At 38.2% G+C, this 22,495-nt stretch overlaps 3 protein-coding genes across 4 annotated transcripts; 2 read left to right on the forward strand and 1 right to left on the reverse strand.

Annotated features, from left to right (window-relative positions):
- Positions 1 to 24: 24 nt before the first annotated feature.
- LOC111563231 (transmembrane reductase CYB561D2) lies at positions 25 to 2,470 on the reverse strand. Its single transcript, XM_023262202.3, has 3 exons — positions 2,117 to 2,470; positions 1,987 to 2,024; positions 25 to 1,650 (listed from the first exon to the last, which is right to left on the reverse strand). Exons 1-3 carry the CDS (start codon positions 2,247 to 2,249, stop codon positions 1,147 to 1,149), a joined length of 675 nt encoding a protein of 224 aa, XP_023117970.1. The 5' UTR covers positions 2,250 to 2,470; the 3' UTR covers positions 25 to 1,146.
- A 4,234-nt stretch (positions 2,471 to 6,704) lies between these two features.
- Positions 6,705 to 14,752, forward strand: rassf1 (Ras association domain family member 1). Of its 2 annotated transcripts, none has more exons than XM_023262207.3 (7): positions 6,705 to 6,847; positions 8,795 to 9,334; positions 10,628 to 10,743; positions 13,284 to 13,388; positions 13,501 to 13,789; positions 13,870 to 13,985; positions 14,105 to 14,752. In XM_023262207.3, exons 2-7 carry the CDS (start codon positions 9,043 to 9,045, stop codon positions 14,252 to 14,254), a joined length of 1,068 nt encoding a protein of 355 aa, XP_023117975.1. In that variant the 5' UTR covers positions 6,705 to 6,847; positions 8,795 to 9,042; the 3' UTR covers positions 14,255 to 14,752. The 2 variants fall into 2 exon arrangements, with proteins under 2 accessions (XP_023117975.1, XP_023117976.1); XM_023262208.3 differs by having other exon boundaries at positions 6,723 to 6,820.
- Positions 14,753 to 16,412: 1,660 nt separating this feature from the next.
- Positions 16,413 to 20,162, forward strand: tusc2b (tumor suppressor 2, mitochondrial calcium regulator b). The gene is made up of 4 exons (XM_023262190.3): positions 16,413 to 16,571; positions 17,373 to 17,618; positions 19,083 to 19,203; positions 19,298 to 20,162. The coding sequence occupies exons 2-4, from the start codon at positions 17,470 to 17,472 to the stop codon at positions 19,361 to 19,363; spliced, it is 336 nt and encodes a 111-aa protein (XP_023117958.1). The 5' UTR covers positions 16,413 to 16,571; positions 17,373 to 17,469; the 3' UTR covers positions 19,364 to 20,162.
- Positions 20,163 to 22,495: the final 2,333 nt, after the last annotated feature.

The following is a 22,495-nucleotide window of genomic DNA, read 5'->3' on the forward strand; positions in this document are numbered from 1 at the left end:
AATGATTTTATTTCAAAAAACATCTTAAGTGTGACATGTGATTTATTCAACTGTGGTGAAATCAGTCATTAAAAGCAGCATCAAAAGCCAAAAAGGCAAGAAAATCAGTGACCTGAGATAGGAAAAGAACTCAACATAAGTTAAATATATATTCAGGACTGCAGTCAGGATTTCCTAAATGCTGGGGTCATAAATCCAAAATACCAAACAGATGAAAATACTTTTGGAATTACTTTATACCTCATCATACCTTTCAAGCCTGTCTTAACAGTGCTTAGATTGTGATCCCACTGAAGAATATTGAAACCATTGATTCCATTTTATTTAATTAAGTGATCTGTTGTTTGCTTAAAACCAGACTTGTTTTGAACAGCATAGTCTAAAAGTTTGAGTCTTATGGCCAGCGGTGTGTAAAAAATTGGTAAATACCATCCTAGCAGGCAAACATGCTCATGATGAGGCTGCATTGTTGTGTTTTCCACGTTCATCATTTCAGTTAAGCATGATGCAGAAATCGGGATGATGGGAAAGTCATTAATTTGCTGATTTTAAGTGAAAAAGAAAAGCTAACATGGCTAAAATAATCAAATACCACTTACAAGAGCCATGTAGAGTATTTGTATAATTGTCTGAAAGTTATTAATCCCACCCTCAAATTCCCAGAATTAAAAAAAAAATAATTAATAAAAAAATTATCAGCTACAGTCCTGTATGCAACAGTGGTTCTCAAAGTAGGGTCGGGAGGCCCCTTGGGGGTCATAGGGCCACTGTAGGAGGAAATGGATGGATAATTTATGTAACAACAAACAAACAAGACTTTGTTGATGACATCATGCTGACCTTTATGTCACTAAAATTCAACTCTGATCCTTACGAGTTGCTTCTCCTGTGGCTGTGATTGATGAATAGAAGCTGCAGTATGTGTTGGTCATGAACTGTTTCTAAACTTGTGAAGGAAGGCCTGCTGGAAAAAGAGTCTGAGAACCACTAGTGTGAGACAAGATAGGAAGAATTTCATTACCCAGTGCTTCAGAGAGGCACGCAGCTGCAAAAATCAGACTTAAATAAAAATCACTCTCAAAAAGTGAAATCTCTTCAGGAAATCTTGCACAAGTACCAGTTTTTGTGTCCGTCTCATGTCCTCTGTCAGGACTGTTGCCGTTTTTTGGCAATGTAAGCGCTGGAGACCTGGTTCATTATGATGAGGGCGCTGAGAGCGGGGCAGAGTGCTGACAGGTACCAGGTGTATTCCCTGACAGATGCAGTGAACCAGGCGGAGAAGAGGCCGAGCAGCAGGCTGCAGCTGCCGAGCAGGTAGGTGATGAGTCCAGATGCTGCGTGGTAGCGTTTGAGTTTGGCGAGGGACCAGCCTTTGGCTAGAGAATGGTAAATGAGAGGCAAAGCTGCCAAAGACTGCGCCGCCGCCACACAGACGGTGAACAGGCCGAGGAGGCCGTGCCACGAGGTGAAGTGGGGTTTACCGTTCAGGTGTTTGTTGTAGGAGATGGCAGCCAGGCCCAGGACTGCACAGGACACACAGAGACACTGCAGGACCCAGTGAACACAACCTTTGGTCTTGTGCGGCAGCTTTCTGATGGGGGAGGCATGAGGGGAGAAGAGGAGTATGGCTTCTGTCATGAAGAACGAGAACTAAGGGGGGAAAAGAAAACCAATCACTTTCTTTTTTTTATCCACTGTCCATTATTTTCTTGATTATTTGATTTCCTACATGATAAAAATGACTCCTGTATCTATATAAATAAGAAAATTGTTTGATATGAGGGTACCTCACAAGGTTCTCCAACATGCTTAACTGACTCAGGTTCAGTTTCCCCAGACATGGATTAAGCCTAATTATAGACTTTTCTCTTGTTATTTTTCTATTAGTCTTAGTTTAGCGTATGACCAGGTTTATTCCATGTCTGGAAAGCTGACTGAAAATGTTCAAACATTGAAGCCTGTGATTTAAAATGAGGTTCAGCTTACAGCTAGAGTCATCAAGAAGGGATGCCATGAAAACCAACCTGAAAAGAAAGAAGTAAAGGAAGTCACATTTGGAGTTGAAAGGCAGAGAGAGACACTGACATTGAAACGTGTGAAGATCAGGATCACTCACTTGTTCCGGGTTTAGACAGAAAAGCGACGAACAGAGTGAAGCTGAAGCAGATGAAGTGAGTCAGCAGTGAAGACGCTGTTCTGGTCAAACCGTAGAGTCCAGGCTCGGATTCAGCCTCTCTGCTGTGAACCATGATTGAACTGAAATCAACTTACAGTCTGGCAGTCTGTGTGTGAAGTAAAGAAGCACAAGTGATGCTGGATCAGAAGTCTGTCCTCCTGCTTCATTTAAACACAGAAAAGTGGAAATAAACCGGAGCCTGCAGCAGTAAACAACTCTCACAGAAGTCTATCTTTACTGATAACAAATACTCTCGTCCTCACATCTCTCTGCATGATCTGTGTTTGCTGTTGTTGTGTGGCTCCACCGGTTAGAAAAAACTATTTCCGGTCAAATTCTTCAGAATAAAGTGTTTGACTAATCCACTGCCGCTCTGTAAAACTTCAGCTACACACAGTCCCTGGTGTGTGCCAGCTGGTTACTTTTAATTTCATCACAGCACCACTTCAGCACACTCTAAAGTTTTTGCTTTTTTTTTTTTTTTTGCAGTTTGTCTACCTGTGTCATAATTTACACACGATATGTTCTTAAATAATTTGATGCTTTGCTGAATTGCCATAAAACAGGATGTAAACCAAACATCAACACTCAAGGCTGAAAAATGAATTAAGATGTGCCAAAAATTGCAGAATGGCCACTTGAGTCCATCGCCATAGATACCATGGTTAAAAGCAGATGTCAACATGTCTAAAATTTGCTACAAAAACAGCTTGGATCTCTAGTTGCTCTGTAAAAGGTACTTCAAGGAACCTGTTTCTGCCAGTTCAATGAACAGTTGCAAGATTAAAAAAATATATAAATATATACATAATTTGCAGATTTAGATAAACTATTTAAGTTGTAAACATTGCCTTCATTTGTTAAGTTGATAGAATAATGTTGATAGCTGCATCAGCTTAATAGAGTATCATTTAAATTCCAATTTCTGCTTTGGTTGACTTAAAAATATATTCAGTTTGAGGTACTTTAATGAAAATGGCTTGATAGCTTATTGTTTCTTCACCTTCAGTTCAGGATTTCAGTGTTGCAGTTTTAAGGTTTATAATTCCACACCTTTATTTTGAAATTGGTTTCGGATGTCCTCTCTGTTTATTATTCAGCTTGACGCAGCAGCTACTGGATGACGTGGAGACTTCCTGGGTAGATTACACAAACTCCTGTAGGTAAAATAACAGAGTTAGAATACGCACAAGTAGTGCAGCAATAACAGCAACACCTACAACTGTAATGATAATTATAAAAAAAAATAAAGGTTCTGGTGATTTGGTGCAAGTTTTGGATTCATCAACAGAGGCACCTTCAGACATTTTTCAAATAGGGGCCTCTGAAAATCTAAAGGTGGCATCCTACAACCAAAACACATAACTGTTTTTTGTTTTATGTTGTAGGGTTATGAGAATAATTGTTTGATGTGCACAGACTAATACATTTTGATTATTTTGGCCACCACTATTCAAAATAGCCCAGGAGAAGATGTGCTGTTGAGTTTTTGAGAGGTAAAAATCATCTATAGATAAAACATGCAGTTTATTTATAATTTCAATTTTGAAAAATTATGTCCATGTATGATGACAATTTATCTAGCTTCAGCCAATTATGGTGCAATTTTTTTTAAAGCATTTTCTTGGCTGCTCTGCTTTTGGTTACTTCAGTGATTGGATTTCTAATGCTGCTGTCAGGTGCTGCAGGTATTTATAAATTCTGAGGAAAGACTTCTACAAACAGCTGGAATCAACAAACTAAACTTCATCTCCAGTTAACACATTGAAGTCTGTGTGTCAACTTAAGTCACAAACGATGTGTTTTGTGTTCTATGTGATGTTTATGAACAGGACTCAGTGATGGCTGCTACTGCTACATGCTGTTACTGTCATCTAATGCAGTGAATGCAACACCATAGTTGCATTCACTGGAACTTGAACATCAGTGTTTCCATGGATGAGCTTGATCTATCAGATAGATGGAGATTTCTGGGGTGACAGTGGCTCCTCCTGCCAACCTCTGGGAGGCGCCTCCGTTCATCAGGTAAAGCTCTATGTCTACAGCACAGTGTAAGTTTATCAACTTTAAGTGAAGAGCCTTTCAAACATGAGTGTATTTTTTTTCAACATCAGTTCTTCTCAGTACATTTGCATGCAGTTCTTTAAGGGATAAATTGGAGAACATTTAGACTGTTTCAGTGTCTTCTGTCTCTTCATGTGATGTTGAGATCAGCACTCCTAAAGGCCCAAATCATCAGGATTTGTCAGGACTCCGTGATTTTCTTGTGGGATTATGGTTCTTTCTGACTCTGCCTGTGTGTCCATTGTCATTCTGCACAATGAATTTGGCTCCAAATACATGCGTCCATTTTGTTACAGCACGATGAATAAAGTGCCCGAAATTTTTGCACAGTTCTATATGTGATGTCTCAGACTCATACCACCCCTTCCACATCCAACAGACTCCCACTGGTCAGCTGTTCATTGGTTATTGTGCTCCAATTACTCTCTAATAAGCTTGTGACTGCAGGGCCTCTGCACACTGAGGCACAGTGCAGGAAACGACAACAACATGCTCATTCAGGACTCACTCTCCTCTCTCTGTCTGCCCGTCTCTCTTCTCTGCCTTACACATTATAACATGAAGACACTCGGCAAATAATTTTTGCTATTACCGATACTACTAAATGATCTACTACATTTCAGAGGAAATACTGCACTTTTTTATTCCACTGATCTCTTTAAGTTACTGACTACTTAGCAGATTAACATTCTCCATGCAAAATGTATACAACCATATTAGAAAATATGATGTACTGTCAGATTTATGTCCCCAGAATCATATCAAGTACTGCATCAGTAATAATAATTGAACTTTGATATATACAATGTAGATAGGTTTCATAATACCACATATTTAACTTCATTATTGGTAAAAAATAAATAAATAAATAAATAAATCTTTCAAATATTACTTCCTTTAAGTACTTGGGTTGAATTTTGGACTTGTAATGTTACTTAGTTTTTCATCACTTAAGCCTAGGATAGTTTAAATATGCATTCAGGTGGTATTCAGTCTTTTTCTCTTCAGTGCACTTTTGGATCCTTTGGTGCTAATCCCCCACAAAATAAAATATTACTAATATGTTTAAATAAAAACTGACCCTTGTCGTACCTCTGGATTTACTTGCAGCTCTAGACATGCCTTCCCAGAGACCGACAGTTTGCTTTTCTGCCTCTTGAAAACTGAATAAACTCAGCAAAAAGCATTAGAGAGTGGCACATTATTAGACCACCTTATGGTGTTTCAGCACTCTTGAGCAAGATAATAGAGAATAAGGAGAGGTGCCATATTTGAGCCTAGAGGCTTTTTCCTCACTGAGGCATTTCCAAATGTCCTCCATTCAATTTTTAAACAGTTTATGCATTTCAAAATGGCACCAATCAGTGGTGTTCTATGCAGGATTTACTCCCTCCCTACTAAAACATGCAACTTTTTTCTCCAAAGTAAATGTGTTGCAGCAACAGTTATTATTGTTATTATTATAAACATCATCTCGTAAAACTACAGTCATTTTTCAGAAATAAAATATATTTTCTAGAGTAAATTGGACATGAGATCATGTGTAATTTTTGTCCTTTTCATGTTTAATGAAGGTTATTTACATGTGTAAAAACAATGAAATTACCTATAATATATACTAGATAGATAGATAGATAGATAGATCTATCTATCTATCTATCTATCTATAGATAGATAGATAGATAGATAGATAGATAGATAGATAGATAGATAGATAGATAGATAGATAGATAGATAGATAGATAGATAGATAGATAGATAGATAGATAGATAGATAGATAGATAGATAGATAGATAGATTTTGACTGCTTTCCAGTGTTATCAATATTATATGCTGATGAAACAAACCCATTCAACATATTTATTTTGCAGACTTTTGGAATTATACAAGATACCTGCCAATAAACAATTTTTTGTAAAATTACAGCACCGTTACTTATTTTTCTGTTATTCTGTCATCAACTGGATGTAATTTTAGAGCGCATTTTCAGTATTAGCCTTAGCCAACATTTTAAAAAAATATTTAATATTTCTTTCATGTAAAATAAAAAGAAAAACTATTTTTTATGTAAAGTATGGTTATCTATAGTTGATGGTTTTTAATGGTATTTACATAGAGAATGTAAATTGACGTTGCTGTGTTTTAAAGATACTGAAAAGTGTTTACCAAGTTGACATTTTTTGGGAACTATATTTATCATAATAACCTTATTCATTAAAGAAAGAAGGGAAATATCTATCAGTCTTTTTACTTAAAACTTTTTACATTACATGTTATGGTTATTCATAGTTACAGGTGTATTCATATGTTTGAGTGTTAAAAAAAATTGTAAAATGAAGAGGAAATATTCTAAAGTATTACACCATTTATTTTATTATTTTATTTATTTTTTTACAGTGTCCTGTCCACACATCCGGCCTGTCAGTGAGGATGGAGGGAATCCTCCAGCGGTGACTCTTCATGTTAGATTAGACGGTAATCCCTCACTCCCAATGTGCATGCGCAAACTCAAGTGCGTGCGTCAGCCGAGGGACGCTTCGGTGTTAATTCAAGCACAAACTCTCCAGATCTGCTCTACAGTAAGTATCGGTGATGAAGTAAACCAGGTAAGGAGTCTTTTTAACGATGTCTCCGTCAGAAAAAAAAAAAAAATTATTGTCCGACTGTCACTGTCAGCTGAGTTAGTCGTCCAGCTCCAGACCACAGGATTAAAACTGGCTGTCCCGTTACACGCAGAGCTGCATTTAGCACTTAACGACAAAGGAAAGAAGAAGAATGTGTCGTACAGACCAAACCATACATAGAGTTTCACAGAAATAACACAAAAAATGCACGGTTGGTCCCGGTTACAATGCGCTGTTGTTGCCCTGTGTGGATAATTGCTCCGTGTGGTGACCCACTTGGCACATGCAGCTCCGGGTTGTTCAGATTCAAGTCACAACTCAGCCGAACAAGTAGACTAATTTAACTAACTTCCACATCCACCTGAGAACATTTTACTCTTATTCTTGCTCATGGCACCTCAGAGGAATGTTGTAGTGCAGCTCTGCAGACAAGTTTCTGTTGCCAGTGTTTGAATCCCTGCACTGCTGAGAGAGGTGTTCAGGCTTTTAAGATTCAAAAACACAAGTTAAAGTTATCATCAGGCAGCAGAAAGACACTGTTTTATGTTTTTTTTTAAACTCAATAAATCGAGAGAAAAAATACAACCACCATTTTAGTGGGTAAAGCCCAATTTGTGCCTTTAATCTTTTCAAGTTTAACTTTCAGTGACGTCTCATATCTTAAGAGCCAAACAGTCATAATAAATAGTGGATTAAATTATAGCGTTTAACACTGAAGCAGCAGAGAAGAAGTACAAAGTAGCATAAAAGTACATTCTGTACTTTTCAACCATATGAGTAAAAAGCACCTGTAACTGTAAAACAAGCGTACAAGACCCAAACATTCAATAACTGAAAGCTCCTATATTGTGCCCCCTTTTAAATGTCAAATGTCCCAAAAATGAGTTTAGCAATTTTTTAACTGAAAATCTTGCATAAGTAGGCACATTACTGTGACTGTATAACTCCTGGTTTTAGTTCTGTTCTGTTTCAGTGTCTGTAGCTTTAAATGCTGCTCAGCTGCTGCCATCCACGCCCCCTTCAGGAAGAAAACTCTCTCTGAATGAATGAATGAATGAATGAATGAATGGAAGTGACTGCTGGTTAACATTTAGTCTTAAAGGCCTTTATTTGAGTCACTGTTTCATAGTCATTCTGTTGTCTAACAGTAGAAACATAAATATGTAAATGAGAACAGCTGTATTGATAATTCAGCTGTTTTAAAATGCAGCGTGAGCACGGAGAGCAGGAGAGAAGTAAACAGATGTAAATACTGACTGAGACAGACAAAACACAGTAAAAATGTTTTTCCTTTTATAGGACCTTTAAAGTTATTGCTACAGGCATTGCCAGTTGTTTCTGAAATGATTTATTTAAACAAATTTTGTGTTTGCTGAGCTTAGTGAATCATGCAGTATCAGCCCACTTTATGATGACAGAATTTTGTCTAAAATATGCAATTTCACTGTCACACACAGAGAAACATTATCAGTTATCCCAGGATTGTACGGGATTATACCCTTCATCTTGTCCCACATTTTAATATAATCGTATGACTCCTGGCATCAGATCACAAAGATTAATCTTTTTGTTTTTCCATTTGTAAAGCCAATACAGTCCAGATAGTGAATATATGATTTTTATTGCCTGAAATTAACTTACTGAACCGTTTACATTTTTTGTAAACTGCATTATCATAGAGGTGTTTGTTATACTGCACCAAAGACATTTTTTCTCGCCACCTAGTTATGGATATGCTGTTTCCAAAGGAGACACAGGACTTTATATTGCAATGAACTGTTAACTGACATTATGTAAAAATGTGACGGCAGCCATAAACGCATAGAAACTGTTCGGGGTACAGAAGGTTACATATGTCAGCTGTCTTATGTGTTTTATGTTAAACTGTCCAACACCCAAACATATGTATGATGTCAAACTGTCTTGCAGCTCCAAAGGATTTAGTGGCGACCTGGTGATCTGCACAACACGACAACCTGCAAGTGGACTGAATCAAACAACAGACCTGGGGCTTTTTTCGGCCAAATTTCTGATCATTTCATTAGATACTGACATTCATAAATCATGCAAAATTACACATACTGCTGCTGTCCCCTCTCAGGGCCGGACGTACGTCCATACTAGCTAATGGACAGGAAGTGTTCACTTGACATGTCAGTATCCATATCAAGGACAGGATGTCTAAATGTGAGCTGATTGAGCTGAAGGACCTCAGTGTAAATGATCCCATTGAACTGGCTGCTCCGACTGTCCACGTGGCCCCACCGCCTGTGAACCCCGGTCACCCCAGCCCCTACCACATCGTCCGTTTGGTGGGAGACAGCGTCAGCATTGAGGCGCCCGGGTATCACACTGGTGAAACTGGTGTGGGTCATGACTTCCAGCCCTACAGTCACACCCATCTGACCTGGTGTGACCTCTGTGGAGAATTCATCTGGGGTGTTTATAAGCAGAGTTTACGCTGTGCCAGTGAGTACCTCCTGTATGTGTATTTGTTTAAAGGATATTGGTTAGTTTACACCTACACTGTAAAAATGTACTGTTTTTAACAGTTTTTCCACTGTATTTTTTTAATTATTTAAATGTTTTAGTTATTTTGCTGATTTTTCCTGTTCTTATTAAATTACAGATAATACCTAGTTTTTTTATTAAACAGGCCAAAACTGTAAATAACAACCAAATTAAAAATAATAATCATAGTAATGATTTTCACAATGTTGGACCGAAAAATAAAATTTTTTTAGTGTTTAAATCAGGAAAAAATAGGTTGCCATTGCTCAAAGAAAAATGATATATTTATAGGAGCGACAAATGGTGAATCATTATTTTCCTGTTATTTTACAGATTTCACAATTTTGTTAAACTGGAAAGAATATCTAGAAAAATCGCAGAAAAAAAATGTTATTCATGCCAAGACTGTGTAAAAAAAAACAACAATAAACAAACAAACAAAAAACGGAAAAGTTTCTAATTTCTACAAATTTTTGTTTTATTTTTTCATTTTTACAGTGTATGACCATAAAGTTACATTGTTTCATTCATTTATTAAATCAGCCAAAAACTGAGTTGGAAATTATTGAAAGACACGTTGTTAGTTTTGGCCTTTCCACTTTTTTGTTGTTTTTTTGTGAAAATTTGAAAAATATAGAATAATATCAGTCTCATTCTTTACAATGGTTTGAAATAGACAATATAAACCAATGTGGTTGCTCATTTGAGGTTTATTATTTAATCTAGTTTAAAGATACAACCATTAACCTAACATTAAATTGCTCAAATGAAGATGAAGTCATTGACTTTATAAGAAATAGCAGAAAATATAGTGAAATTAAAGCCTAAACCAGCTCTGTAATCGCACAGTAACTAAGGCATGTACACTCAAGTCTCACAAAGCTGTAACATCATCTTCACTTTCAAGCCTCCAGTTTCTCCAGAATGTTGTTTTCTCATGTTAGTTTTTCCATTCATGAGAAACTTTATCACAGAGTCTTTGTTAACTGTAGGAAGCTCTGGCTAACATCATGTTTTAACTGCCATCTGGTACAGATAAGGTCTGGGAAGCTCTTCTCTGCTTGCCTGTATCCTCTGACTTGAGGAATTTCTGTTCCGCTTCATTCAAAAAGACAAACTACTGAAGTAATTAGAGATGAATGGGGGACAGAGTGATGCTTATTGATGCTCAGGGACAGATTACTGAATAAAAATCGACACCAGAGGTCTTTGTAATTGCACCATCTAAAGGTTTCTCTCTGTGCCTCTCAGACTGCAGCTACACTTGTCACTACCGCTGCCGAGCATTCATCCAACTGGACTGCAGCACACATGAAAGTGTGTTCACAGAGCCTGTAGATGACTCCATCGAGACGGATACAAATGTGGTAAAGAAAAAAACTACACACCGTTCAACACCAGTCTATTTATACAGTGAGCAGTTTTCAGCTGATTGTTTTACATTTAAAATAGAAAAGGGCATCCAAACTGTGTCAGTAATTTAACTGTGCAACAAGGAATAAATTCTTTCAGTGAAAAAACGGGTGGGTGGGTCAGATGTAGTGATGTGCGAAGAGTTCTTTTCACTGAATCACTTTGGTTCATTAAAAAACACTGGTACGCTGAATAATTCAGTGCTTCAGCGGAGCTCCAACTGCAGAGACCCAAACTGAATAATGCATAATACTCACGACTTCTAGTTTCTCTTTTACAAACACGATTTATGATTCTTTATATTTGAAACTGTTTCTTTGTTTCTTTCTGTGCTTGGTGTTGGAGTTGAATGCTGTCTTTTATTACTTTTAAATCTTTGGAACTGATCCATGGTTCGGCATTACTCCTGAACTTGTTGGGCCTGATTCCAGAGGTTTGAGTCGCTCACTTTCACTCTGTGCTCACATTCACTGTGCTGTATGTTCTGTGAAGGAGTCACTGAACATGCATTATTCCCTGGCAGTGAAAGGATCTCACACTTCAGCCAGCTGTTTTTTCATATTGCAAAATGAATTCCAGGGGTACACTCAATCACTCACTGAGAGTACTGACTATTTAATCAATAGGCTGATTTCCACTGCAGGAACTTAGTTTATAGGGTGACCTAAACTTTATAGGGTGACCTCCCCGGCCCTTTTTTCGTACACAATCCTGGTAGGAGTGGCCCAAAAATACTGCTGTGTGGATCTCAACGCTGATTGTTCTAAACTTGAAGAAGACAAAAGCTGATTGGTTGAACTCAGTCTTTCTCAAACATTGACATCAAATTCACAGCATTCACAACAAAAAATTCATACCAAACCCTCCATTGTTGTTTTTCTTACATGTTCATGGAACTGGAGTTACTACAATTTGTTGTTGTTTTTAGAAATTCTGAGTTAAGGTTGTGGTTGAAGCTGTCAGATGCTTCACAACAACAGAAACAGAAGGGCTGAAAGGGTCATTTATGGGCCTTTCCTGTAAACAGTTGCAGTGCAAAAGTGACCTAATGAATCACTGACTCACTGTATCACTGCATATGCTTTCACAACTGCCAGAAAACTCAACTGAACTGACAAATGAACATTTTGTCAAGTGATTCAGTTCAGTTCAGCTGATTCATTCTTATGAACAAATCATTCCCTGAATGACAGAACACTTGTCAAAGCAGATGGAGGCTACCAGATTGCCCACTGCTGTCCACTGTGTATCTTTGTGCCATATGTCTCAAAAATACTGCTTTTATTACCTACTCATTGTCAAGGAAAGTAATTCAGGAGAGAGCTGAGGGGAAGAGATGACTTAACTACTTGAAACAATAAAACAGCTGTCCTTATTTTAGATCCATTGAAAAACTCTGCTGAGGTCCACTGATCAGTGCAGCGTATCACATAATTAAAAGGTTGCTCTGTTGTTTTTGCAATGCAAACGTTAATAGGCTTAAGCTTGAGTTGATATTATTTTGTCACACATATTTTGTTGCTGTTTATGATTCATTTATTATTATGCCCAACCTAAACTCACCACTTTAAGTTTGATAAAGTTGCTCCATGGGTGTACCTTCTGTTTGTACAGCAGAGAGCAGGATAGTCACATATGTCAACCAAAAAATAAGATCACAAATTACGCTTTTGAACAGACATTTATTGATTTTAGTTTGCAAATGATGCTTTATTCAGCTCAACTCTACCCAGGAAAAAATTCTAAAAGCAATGACAAAGCATCATTGATCCTGAAGTACATTTCATAAAACATTTGAAGGTCTAAATGCTTGGATTTTGGATGTATTGAAGCCATTAGAAAAGCTACAGCAGAGTAGCGAATTTAACAAAAATAAAGCTGTTGCTGGAGTTGCAATGTGGACAAATTATATATGTTGAACAAAAAGGAGAGTCTTTTAGATGAATGATAAAAATCAGGAGAAAGTTGCTCGTGGGACAATTGAAGCAGGTCCCAGTGGGAGGGGGTTGGCCCTGCAGATGTCTTTGTAAGGTTTTATTGTCGGGGAGGAGCAAATGGAAAGAAAGAGCAGTTAGTAGAAGAGAAACAGAGGAGAAGGAAGCGATCTGGGACATACAGCTCCTAATAGTGATGACACAAATTTTAAGAAGCTTAACAAATTTCTGGAGATGACTTGGGGAAGCACAGCAAGTGACTCGTCCTTCAGCCAGGAAGACAGCAGCTCAGAGCTGGAGCTGTATTTCACTGCTTATACATCTTTCTTTCCTAAGGTTGAGGCTGAGCAATAATTTATCAACCAACTCTACTGATTTCTACTCTGTGAATGATGTTAATTTATCCAAGTTTATATTCCTGCTACAGACAAAGAATTTAAATAGATTTTACTTTTACTTCCATTCATCTTTATGACTCTCTCCATCTTTAAAGCCCAGAGGTGAAGGTTAGTGTCTGCTGTCATGTGGCCTGATTGGTGTTGTGTCTGTGATGTCGTCAGGATGAAAAGATCGAACTGGGTAAACAGGAGTTAAGTGCTGCTGAGATTCAACAGAGAGTCAAGGAGTACAATGCTCAGATCAACAGCAATCTCTACATGGTGGATGTGAGTCACTAATAAAATAAACATGCAAAAATGTGCATTTAGACTGTATTGTGCAGACTCTGCTGTCATTGCATTCACTCATTATTATGCTTTAAATCTGTCTACCTTGCAGAATAAAGACGGATCCTACACTGGCTTCATCAAGGTCCACTTTCAGTTACTTCGTCCCATCTCCCTCCCTCCTCCTCAGAGCCTCACCTCGACGCAGGAGGACGACCAGCCGGGCAGACGGATGAGTCGTCGGACATCTTTCTACCTCCCCAAAGACACTGCAAAACACCTACACATCAGCTCTGAAACGAGGGTGCGAGAGGTGATCGAGGCGCTGCTCAACAAGTTCACTGTGGTGGACAACCCAGCAAAGTTTGCCTTGTTTGAACGCACAGAGAGACAAAGTCAAGGTAGGATTCTTGATGTTGTGTTGTTATTAGAAAACAAAGCTGAGTGTTGAATCCTGAAGCTCTGACTCTTCTCCTCCTAGTGTACATGCGTAAACTGTCTGATGATGAACGTCCTCTTTATCTGCGCTTGTGTGCCGGACCCAATGAAACAGTGTTGAGTCTGGTTTTGAAGGAGAATGAAACTGGAGAAGTAAATGTAAGTTTCCATTTTGCTCTTAAACTTTGGTGATATGATAAATTTGACAATATATGGTGAGAAAATGACACATGCACTGTATACATAGCTGCTTAAAGTAAATTGTGTCTCCTCCACAGTGGGATGCATTTAGCTTTCCTGAGCTCTGCAACTTCCTGCGAATCTTGCAGCGTGAGGAAGAGGAGCACGTACGGCAGATTGTGAAGCGCTATGCTCTTGCTAGAGACAGGATGAAGCAGGCGATGGCCAGAATAACTACTCCTGGTTGACACTGAGACATTCAACCGACTGTCACATTTGAGCATTAAAAGAACCTTCTGCCTTGAAAAATATCACAGATCAATAGGAAAATTGACAGCAATGTATAAGGGAAGAGCTCGGGCAAATGTCATGTTTTGACTATAGGTTGTTAATAAAGCAGGGATGCTGCTGTTACATTTAATGTGAACTACCTAAAGAACCAGGTCAAGCTAAGTTTGTGCAGAGCCGCTGTTTTGAACTGGCTCAGCACAAAGCTGAAAGGATTCTAATTTCCTTAGAAAACATGCTGCTTGATTAGATTATTTATAGTGATATTAAAGAAGCATTTTAGGGTTTTCTTGTAATTTATCTGGTTTATCTTCAGGTCATTTTATGTGATATTTAGGATTCTCTATTGGTTTTTTTTTTTTCATTTTTGGCACTTTAATAAACCCGTGAAATTGAGCTGGGCAAGTTGAAATGTGTTAACGTTCAAATGATCTAATAAACAATGATAACAAATTGTGGATGATTTCATGTCATTCCTATGATGATGTTCAACAGTGTGGGAGCTAAAGTACGTTATGCGGATAAAAGTATGCAATTTTAGAAGATCTCAGTGAAAACTATGAATGCTCTTATGCTCTTGTAACAGCCTTCAGTCTCCATGGAGGACTTTCCTCCTGATTCAGGAACCTGATTGCAGGGATTTACTCCCATTCAGTCACAAGAGAATTTATGAGGTCAGCCAGGTGTTGGGCAACAGAATCTGGCATTTACACACAACAAAAACAAACGTAGCATAGAAATGGTGTTCTTTTTCTGACTTCGAAGTTCTCATCTACTGAGGTAATCCATACCTTAGTCAGGTTAGGCTTTATATGACAATAATCTGATTGAGCGACCAGCACACAGACACCCATTTGACCAGTGGCTGTGAAAGGCCACCAGTTTCATTCAAATTACTCGATTCCACTGATAACAAGAGAATGACGACTGTTGGCCGTTTCATGACGTCCATTCTGTTGTAGAGATGTGCTGAAACAACAAATATTTATTCCCCTATTTAACAGATACTGTTTAGAATTTAAGAAAAATGACATGCTGTATTTAGATTTTTGTGTGGTATTGTAGTTCTTAAAAGTTACACTAAGGTTTTGGGAGAGCTTAAAGTTGGGCCCTTGTGCAGAATAGAATATTCCTTAAAGGACATTCACAGGGGTATTTGTCATGTTAAAGCAGTCAAGAAAAAGAATTAAAAAATAACCTGTAACAGTACAGAGATGTGCACTGAACAAAAATAGAAACACAGCATATACTATTTTATTAATTCAATCTTTTATTAATTCCTTTTGAGTAATAGGTATCTGTTGTTCAGCATACAGCATCTCTACATCAGAATGGACATCTTCAAACAACCCAGTACCCACTATACTGGAGGTATGGGCAGACTAAGAGTGGGTCAAACAGAGTTATGAGGTATTTTATGCTGGCTGGTGAAAGGTTTTCCCACTGTTCTTCAGGGCTTGGTGAAGCTGGTGGACATTTGGGGGGATAGGATCACATCATCAGACACGTCCATGCAGAGCATGGCAGATGGGTTATTGTGCCACGCTGTTTGAAATTATTTCAATTGTGAAATTGTGGACACTCATGTGACAGCATCCAGCAGCCAATAGCCCGTTCTCATCTTTTTCTTGTCATCTGTGAAATCGTGTCTTTTGAACAAAGCTGCATTTTAAGGTGTTCTTTAACAGTCAATGGTCAAAGGAGTGTCTGAACATTGTCCTTTAAAGAAACACCTGACAAGAAAGTGGATTAACTCAGTGGTCAAGATTTTGTCACCGGCTGAACATAAATTTAGATAAACTTAACCATTTCCTAACCATACCAATAAGATTTGTAACTTTATCTCTGAGTCAGAAAAGAAGACCTGAATTTGCATTTTTGTCCAGTGCACACATTTGAAAGCTTATTGTTGTCTCAGACATAATTGTTTGCTGTGCAAACCATGAAAAACAGGCCATAACACAACTTAAACCTATAAGAGAAGGCTGTCCACACACATTTAGCTATAGAGCGCATCATACTGTCACCACACAGTGCTGAAGTCTTATTAAAGGCAGAAGCAGTTCCACTCCTGTCCATGTGGAGGCGCTGCCTCCCTACCGTGTCTCTGTGACAACAGTAAAGCGGAATAACACAGAAGAAGAACGTTGGTTAGCATAAACAGCTAGCGTAGCTGTATGTGTTATGAGGTCTTTGCCTGAACAGAATTAGCAGCCCACCAAGACAAATTTGTCAAAGAAAATTTGGTACCTGCGAACACACCAGCTCCCACTTTAGGTATGTTTTCTATTCAGATGACGCGACAGTCGCTGGTTATCACAGCAGCTAACGTTAGCCACTGGCTGCGTCAGTTAACGTTATTTTGTGTAGAAACGTGTTGACCTGGCTAATGCTAGTAACAGAGAGCTAATTGTCTCTAGCTAATGGTGATATTAGCCAGGACACAAAGTGACATTAAAGCTACTCTAACGCAAATAGGACCAATTTCTGATTCGTGCTGTCGGACAAAGCTAGCTAGCCAAGTTAGTTGGCACGTCTGGATAACGTTCCGGAGTCTTCTAGACTCTAAGCAGAGTTTACTCGTGTTTTTCATCTTTTTTTGTAAATTTAAAATACAATTTTAAAGTGATGGTTATGTTATAGAGAGGTGGCTAGGCATGGGACGTTGGCATCGCTATGCTAACGTAATGTTGCACTGTCATGTCACTGGCCTGCTTTGTCTGACTTCTGGGCAAAGGACATATGACTACTATATCATAACTGGGCTTTGTGTCTTGTCCACAGACATGAAACTATTAGAAAACAATGGCTAGAAATTCAGGGTATTATTTTTATTCTTAGGTTTTGCTGTATTGTGTAGCGTGTTTTTTGAGGACCCTGTCTGTAGTACCACTTTTCTTGCCTACAGACAACTGGGATCTCATTAGCTGCTGTAAATACCTACCGTAACTCTCCATTTCTCAGTCTTTCTTGGAATACAATAGGCTACATATTGTAGGAAATAAAGATAATTATGGTCGTGTTGTAATGTATTGTCTGAAATGATGCAACTCCTAACTCATTTGTCACTTTTAACAGGTGTCATATGCTGAAGGTCACATTTCGTCTAGTACAGTAACACTGTAGCACCGCTGGCATCCCTGTGATCCAAGAAAATAATGTGCTGCAGCTGAAGATGGGGGGTAGTGGCTCCAAATCCAAGGGATTTTGGCCTTTTTCTGGCTCAGGTAGTGTGGACGACCCAACCAAAGATGGAAATGAGCAGTCACTGGCAAGAGTTCGAACTTTCCCAGGTGCAACACCTTTTGTGTTTACCAGACGAAGGTAAATAAAGCCTCAGCACCAACATGAGGATTACATCAGACTAATACACTGAGATGTTCTAATAATCATATTGGCTTACAGAATTAATGCACCTATATATTTCTTTCTTGTGTAAAAAAAAAATCTGACATTTTATTTAGTTATTAATGTGCAGTTTGTAGCTTGGAGATCAGTTTGAGGTTCTATTGCATCCAGACTGTTCCTCAGCTTCATATTGATGTTCCAGCAGATGTGGCAATGTGTACAAAAAATGTTGACTATGGTGATATATTATCTGCTCATACAAAAAAAGAACGTTTCAGAAAGACTGGTTGTCAAGAGATTTATCTGTGTTTGCAACAGAAAACATTTCCAGAGTTTCGGTCAGTACTGTTGGCACAGAGGAAGATGAAGCCACAAAGTCATGCTGTTTGCACAACAATTTGAGTGACGTCTGTCATTCAATTTCCATGATAATGTGTTCCCTTTATCTTCATTCTCCTCCTCTTCATTTGGCATGACATACTGTTTTCTTCTGCAGCGGTAGCAGCTCTGTAGTGGTCTTAACTGCCCTTTTATACACCACATTTGCACTGAGCTGTTATTTGCTTACCTTACTCCCCTAACCTTTGAAAACCAGCCATTTTACTAACAGAAGGACAGCTGACTTAGTGTTGTTTCTAGAGCCACAATTTTACGGAAACTACACAGCATAATGCATAACATTCCCAAGAGTTGGCTGGAGGCTTAAAGGCAGAATCAGCAATTCTAATCCAACACAGCTTCTGGTCAAATTCAGTGAATCTCCTCATAGGTTGCTATCTGTCTCTTTATGCACTTAGAATAAAATCTCCTGTTCATGCACACCCCTGGCTCTGTAAATAGGCAAACAAAGTGGCTCAGTGCCGATCCACCTAACTCAATTCCAGCATGTCCTGTGCATGTTCGTACTTGTGCATGGGACAGGGAGAGAAAGAAAAGGGAGGGCAGATTGGGAAAGGGGAAATTGGGGCAGAGAGGGACGGTAACTATAAATATGCATAAACTAGATAAATACAAGCAATGTCTCTCCACAATAAGGCTCAATTTTTAAAGAGATTTTTAATGTTTGACAACATGAAGAATATGTTTTTGTCATCATGTATATTTTGGTGGGTTTCTCATTGCCACTTTTTCTGTGATACAAAAAATGCAGAATGTATACACTGAACAAAAATATTGATACAGCATGCAAATGATCTTCTTGGCTGACTTAAAGAAAAAGTAAAAAAAAAAAGTAAAAAATCTAAACTTGGAAATATAGTCTAACTCTATCCAGTGTGACAGAACAGAACAGCATTTACTTAATCTCCTATTCTAAAAAGAATGGATAGAATTTCATGAAACATTACATGCTACGTTTATATTTTTTGTTCAGTATGTTTTCTATTCAGTGGGTGACTTAAAAAGGTATTATGCATAATTAGTTTTGTCTCTCTGCTGCAGCTCTATGTTCTTCGATGAAGATGGCGATTTGGCCCACGAGTTCTATGAAGAGACAATTGTGACAAAAAATGGCCGTAGAAAAGCCAAGCTGAAAAGAATTCAAAAGAACTTAACAGCTCAGGTGGGGAAATTGTTACTGTAATCTATGACTTTATCTGCACCAGTTTGCTCTGTCATCGATCTGAATCATTTTAATTTATCTTTTGTCCTTCCAGGGTATTATAAAGCTGGACCACCCGTGCATCCATGTAGATTTCCCAGTTGTCCTCTGTGAAGCCTGACAGCGTCTGAGGAGTGTCTCAGACATGCCACTGTGTCAACTCCGTCCTGTGGTTTCCCCTACAGATGGAAGCCCGAACCACCTTTTAAAATAACATGATCTCTTGATATATTTGATGCCCTTATGTGGACAGGCTGATGCATTGTGTGCTGAGCCTCTGCATGTGATCTGTTTTTGGCTTGTGTGCTGTTCAACACAGAATAGGTCACCAGTGGGGATCTAGAGGGGTGCCAAGCTGGCAAAACCTACTCCGTTTACAGATCATGGTTTGTGTGCATGTCAGTGTGAATGTGTGTGCAGACGTGGGATGAAACATGACAGGCCTCAACGTTTTGCTGCAGATTGTTTTCTGGTATGATTCATTGAACTCGAGGAGTTTAAGGAGAATGTAAGCAGTTCTTCCCTCTGTCATGGTCTTACCTGATGTGGGAAAGTTGTCAGCGCACACTTTAGTTTTTTGACACCATTATGACTTGCTTTATTATGCATGGAACAGGATCTGCTTATGAGTTATCGCCTAGGGAGTTGACAATCAGTGGCCCATAAAATCTTAAGTGGATTAATGTCATATTGTCATGTTGAAAGGACTGGCTTCAGTGACCTCAGAGCCGCTCATGTACACAGCAGCAGTGAGTCTAATAAGAGATCCTGTTGTTTTCTTTGCTGCTTTGGCATACTATGTTTCACATTTAATTTATTATAACTGTTTTTTTAATTACAACTGTGTCATGTTCCTGTTTTATATCCATACGTTATAGTCGAACAGTATATTAAAGTGCATTTACTTCGCAAGCCTTCAATATCAGCGAGGACAGCAAACTTATGGACATATTTCATAATTATTGCTTATAAAAGCTCTTGTAAAAACATCTGGGTTTTATGTTTGCAGGTGAAAATGCTAAAATAGACACCTGGCTATAACCAGAATTTAGAACACAGTGGTCATGTTTTTCTGGGAATTAAGTAATGTCAGCAAGCTAAAAGGAGTCTACAACAATATTTTGATACAGTAGCCACATCTTGACATCAATGTGGTTAGGTCAAAGAATTTGAACCTGCATGATGCAAAATGATCCAAACTTTGCTGACTGATTTTAATAAATAAAAAAAAAAACATTGTAATGATAGTCAGATTGAATTACATCAATTTAACTAGGGGTTCCTAAGAAATTAATATCTGGAAGAGATTTCCAAAGTAAGGCAGTAATTCTAAATCCAAACTGACATGAATTTGCAAGCGGAAGATGGCGGTCAAATGTATCTTGCCTGTTTGAGCCTTTATATAACGATTGGCAAGCTTACAAGAGCTATTTGTGAAATAATCTTTCATAATAACAGACCTTAAGCATTAACAGTAAAATGAACAGCCAAGACCTGTAGTGGAAAATATGCTACTGACCTCCACCTGCAGTGAAATTGGCCACCTGCAGAGGAAATTGCAAAAGCAAACTTGTTTGGAGGTGAAGTGTGCACATAAGCTACTGCTAATGAGGACTGGATAAAGTTGAGACACTAGTGAACGCCATCAATGCATGGGAAAGGGTTTTCTACAAAGCTGTCTGATATTGCTCTCCTTACAGGATAAAAAGGTCTGTGCCAAAATCCACTCCACTTTATTACTTCTATGAAATGATTTTACTCTGCACAAGTCTGTGCTTTTTTTTATATATATATATATATATATATTTTTTTTTTTTTTTTTTTGCTTCTGGGCAAGTACTGTTTTCAGCTGACTCTGGGGGAGACATGGTGCTGCAATTACTCGGTGTTGTTTATTTTCACAGAGCTGAAATAATATGCAAAGCCGTGAGATGAATTGTGGTATTGGGGTTAAGAAAATTGAGTCAGAAAAAACCACCCAGCCTCAGGCTTTGCTGACAAAAGTCTGGTCACATTTTTAAGACACGCAAAAAAGGGCATTATTCGTAGGCACCGCTGCCATTGTTTATCTTATCATTTAAAAGAAGAATGTGTCTCAGTCCTTTGTGTTTCAAACATACCACATCTGAAAATCTTTTATTAAACAGTCATAAGGTCTGAGTGTGTATTTGAAAAAGGATATAACGGAGCAGTGAGGTCAGGTGTATGAACATACATGCTTTGACAATGTAAGCACCTCAATGTGTTTTCTTTGCTATTAGTGCAAACAGGGATTACAGAAAGTCTTTTTAAAGTAATTCATTAACTCTCTGGGGCACTTTGACTGTTTACCTGAACATAAGGTCAGTGATGTGTCATGTTCTCTTTCTCAGCTCGGATTTAATGGAACACTTAAGCTTTACTGTGCTGTTTTTTGTTATTGCTGAATCTCCTTTAGACAATAATCTGAGGTCCTGAATGAATATATCACAGTTACAGTCATGGGATCACTTTTAAAACTGCCTCACTCATCATGAACAAACAAAATGCTCTTTTAAAATGACAATTGGAAATAATCTGAACTCTGCTTTTAAACAAACCTCTTACTGATATTGTTTTAAAAGATGCCATAATATTGCATATGGTCTACACAGATTTTAAGAAAATTTGATCTAAAGCACCGCCCCACTGAATTTGACAGTGCTGGATAAAGTAGCACAGGGGATTTCTGGTTGAGTGGGGCAGCAACTTCATGCATAAACACTCACAGCAGGCAGTGACTTAAAATGCTACAATACCAGTAGTTTTTGTTTTTAAATCAAAAGTTGTGTAATAGTATATTATGAATATATATGAAATATTTCAGATATTATATAACCTTCAGAAAATATGAACAAACGCAGAGCAAAGGCTGTTTTTGTGACCCATCAGTCCTAACCGCCAAGTTCATATGAATAACTTAACCTTAAAATGTAAACCATGCAAGTATTTCCAAGCCGCACAAGCATTCGAACCTACAATAAGTCCAGATATTCTGCAGTCATTTAGTGGTATTAGGGCTCTTTGGGCTCTGTTGGACCTGCTCATCTTTTACCATTAGAGTGAAATTGATGACAAGCACAGGTTATACTGGTTAAATGGAAATCGCATTTAGCCGTTTTCCCCTGCAAAACCTGTGCCTACTACAATAATCGCATTGAATTAACTAACAAAGCAGCTGCTGAAATGTCTATTCTGTTCTTATCTATAGATTTTAATGCACTAATATGCAGTA

Source organism: Amphiprion ocellaris, chromosome 5 (assembly GCF_022539595.1).
Source record: "Amphiprion ocellaris isolate individual 3 ecotype Okinawa chromosome 5, ASM2253959v1, whole genome shotgun sequence".
Classification (NCBI taxonomy): domain Eukaryota; kingdom Metazoa; phylum Chordata; class Actinopteri; family Pomacentridae; genus Amphiprion; species Amphiprion ocellaris.

Excerpts from the sequence above, each read along its gene's own strand:
- LOC111563231 (XM_023262202.3), bottom strand. The coding sequence starts at position 2,249 with ATGGTTCACAGCAGAGAGGCTGAATCCGAGCCTGGACTCTACGGTTTG. Across the intron at positions 2,025-2,116 it reads TCTGTCTAAACCCGGAACAA|GTTGGTTTTCATGGCATCCC; the intron begins GTGAGTGATCCT and ends CTTTCTTTTCAG. Across the intron at positions 1,651-1,986 it reads CCTTCTTGATGACTCTAGCT|TTCTCGTTCTTCATGACAGA; the intron begins GTAAGCTGAACC and ends TTCCCCCCTTAG.
- tusc2b (XM_023262190.3), top strand. The coding sequence starts at position 17,470 with ATGGGGGGTAGTGGCTCCAAATCCAAGGGATTTTGGCCTTTTTCTGGC. Across the intron at positions 17,619-19,082 it reads TTTGTGTTTACCAGACGAAG|CTCTATGTTCTTCGATGAAG; the intron begins GTAAATAAAGCC and ends TCTCTGCTGCAG. Across the intron at positions 19,204-19,297 it reads AAAAGAACTTAACAGCTCAG|GGTATTATAAAGCTGGACCA; the intron begins GTGGGGAAATTG and ends TTGTCCTTCCAG.
- rassf1 (XM_023262207.3), top strand. The coding sequence starts at position 9,043 with ATGTCTAAATGTGAGCTGATTGAGCTGAAGGACCTCAGTGTAAATGAT. Across the intron at positions 9,335-10,627 it reads GCAGAGTTTACGCTGTGCCA|ACTGCAGCTACACTTGTCAC; the intron begins GTGAGTACCTCC and ends TGTGCCTCTCAG. Across the intron at positions 13,389-13,500 it reads GCAATCTCTACATGGTGGAT|AATAAAGACGGATCCTACAC; the intron begins GTGAGTCACTAA and ends TCTACCTTGCAG.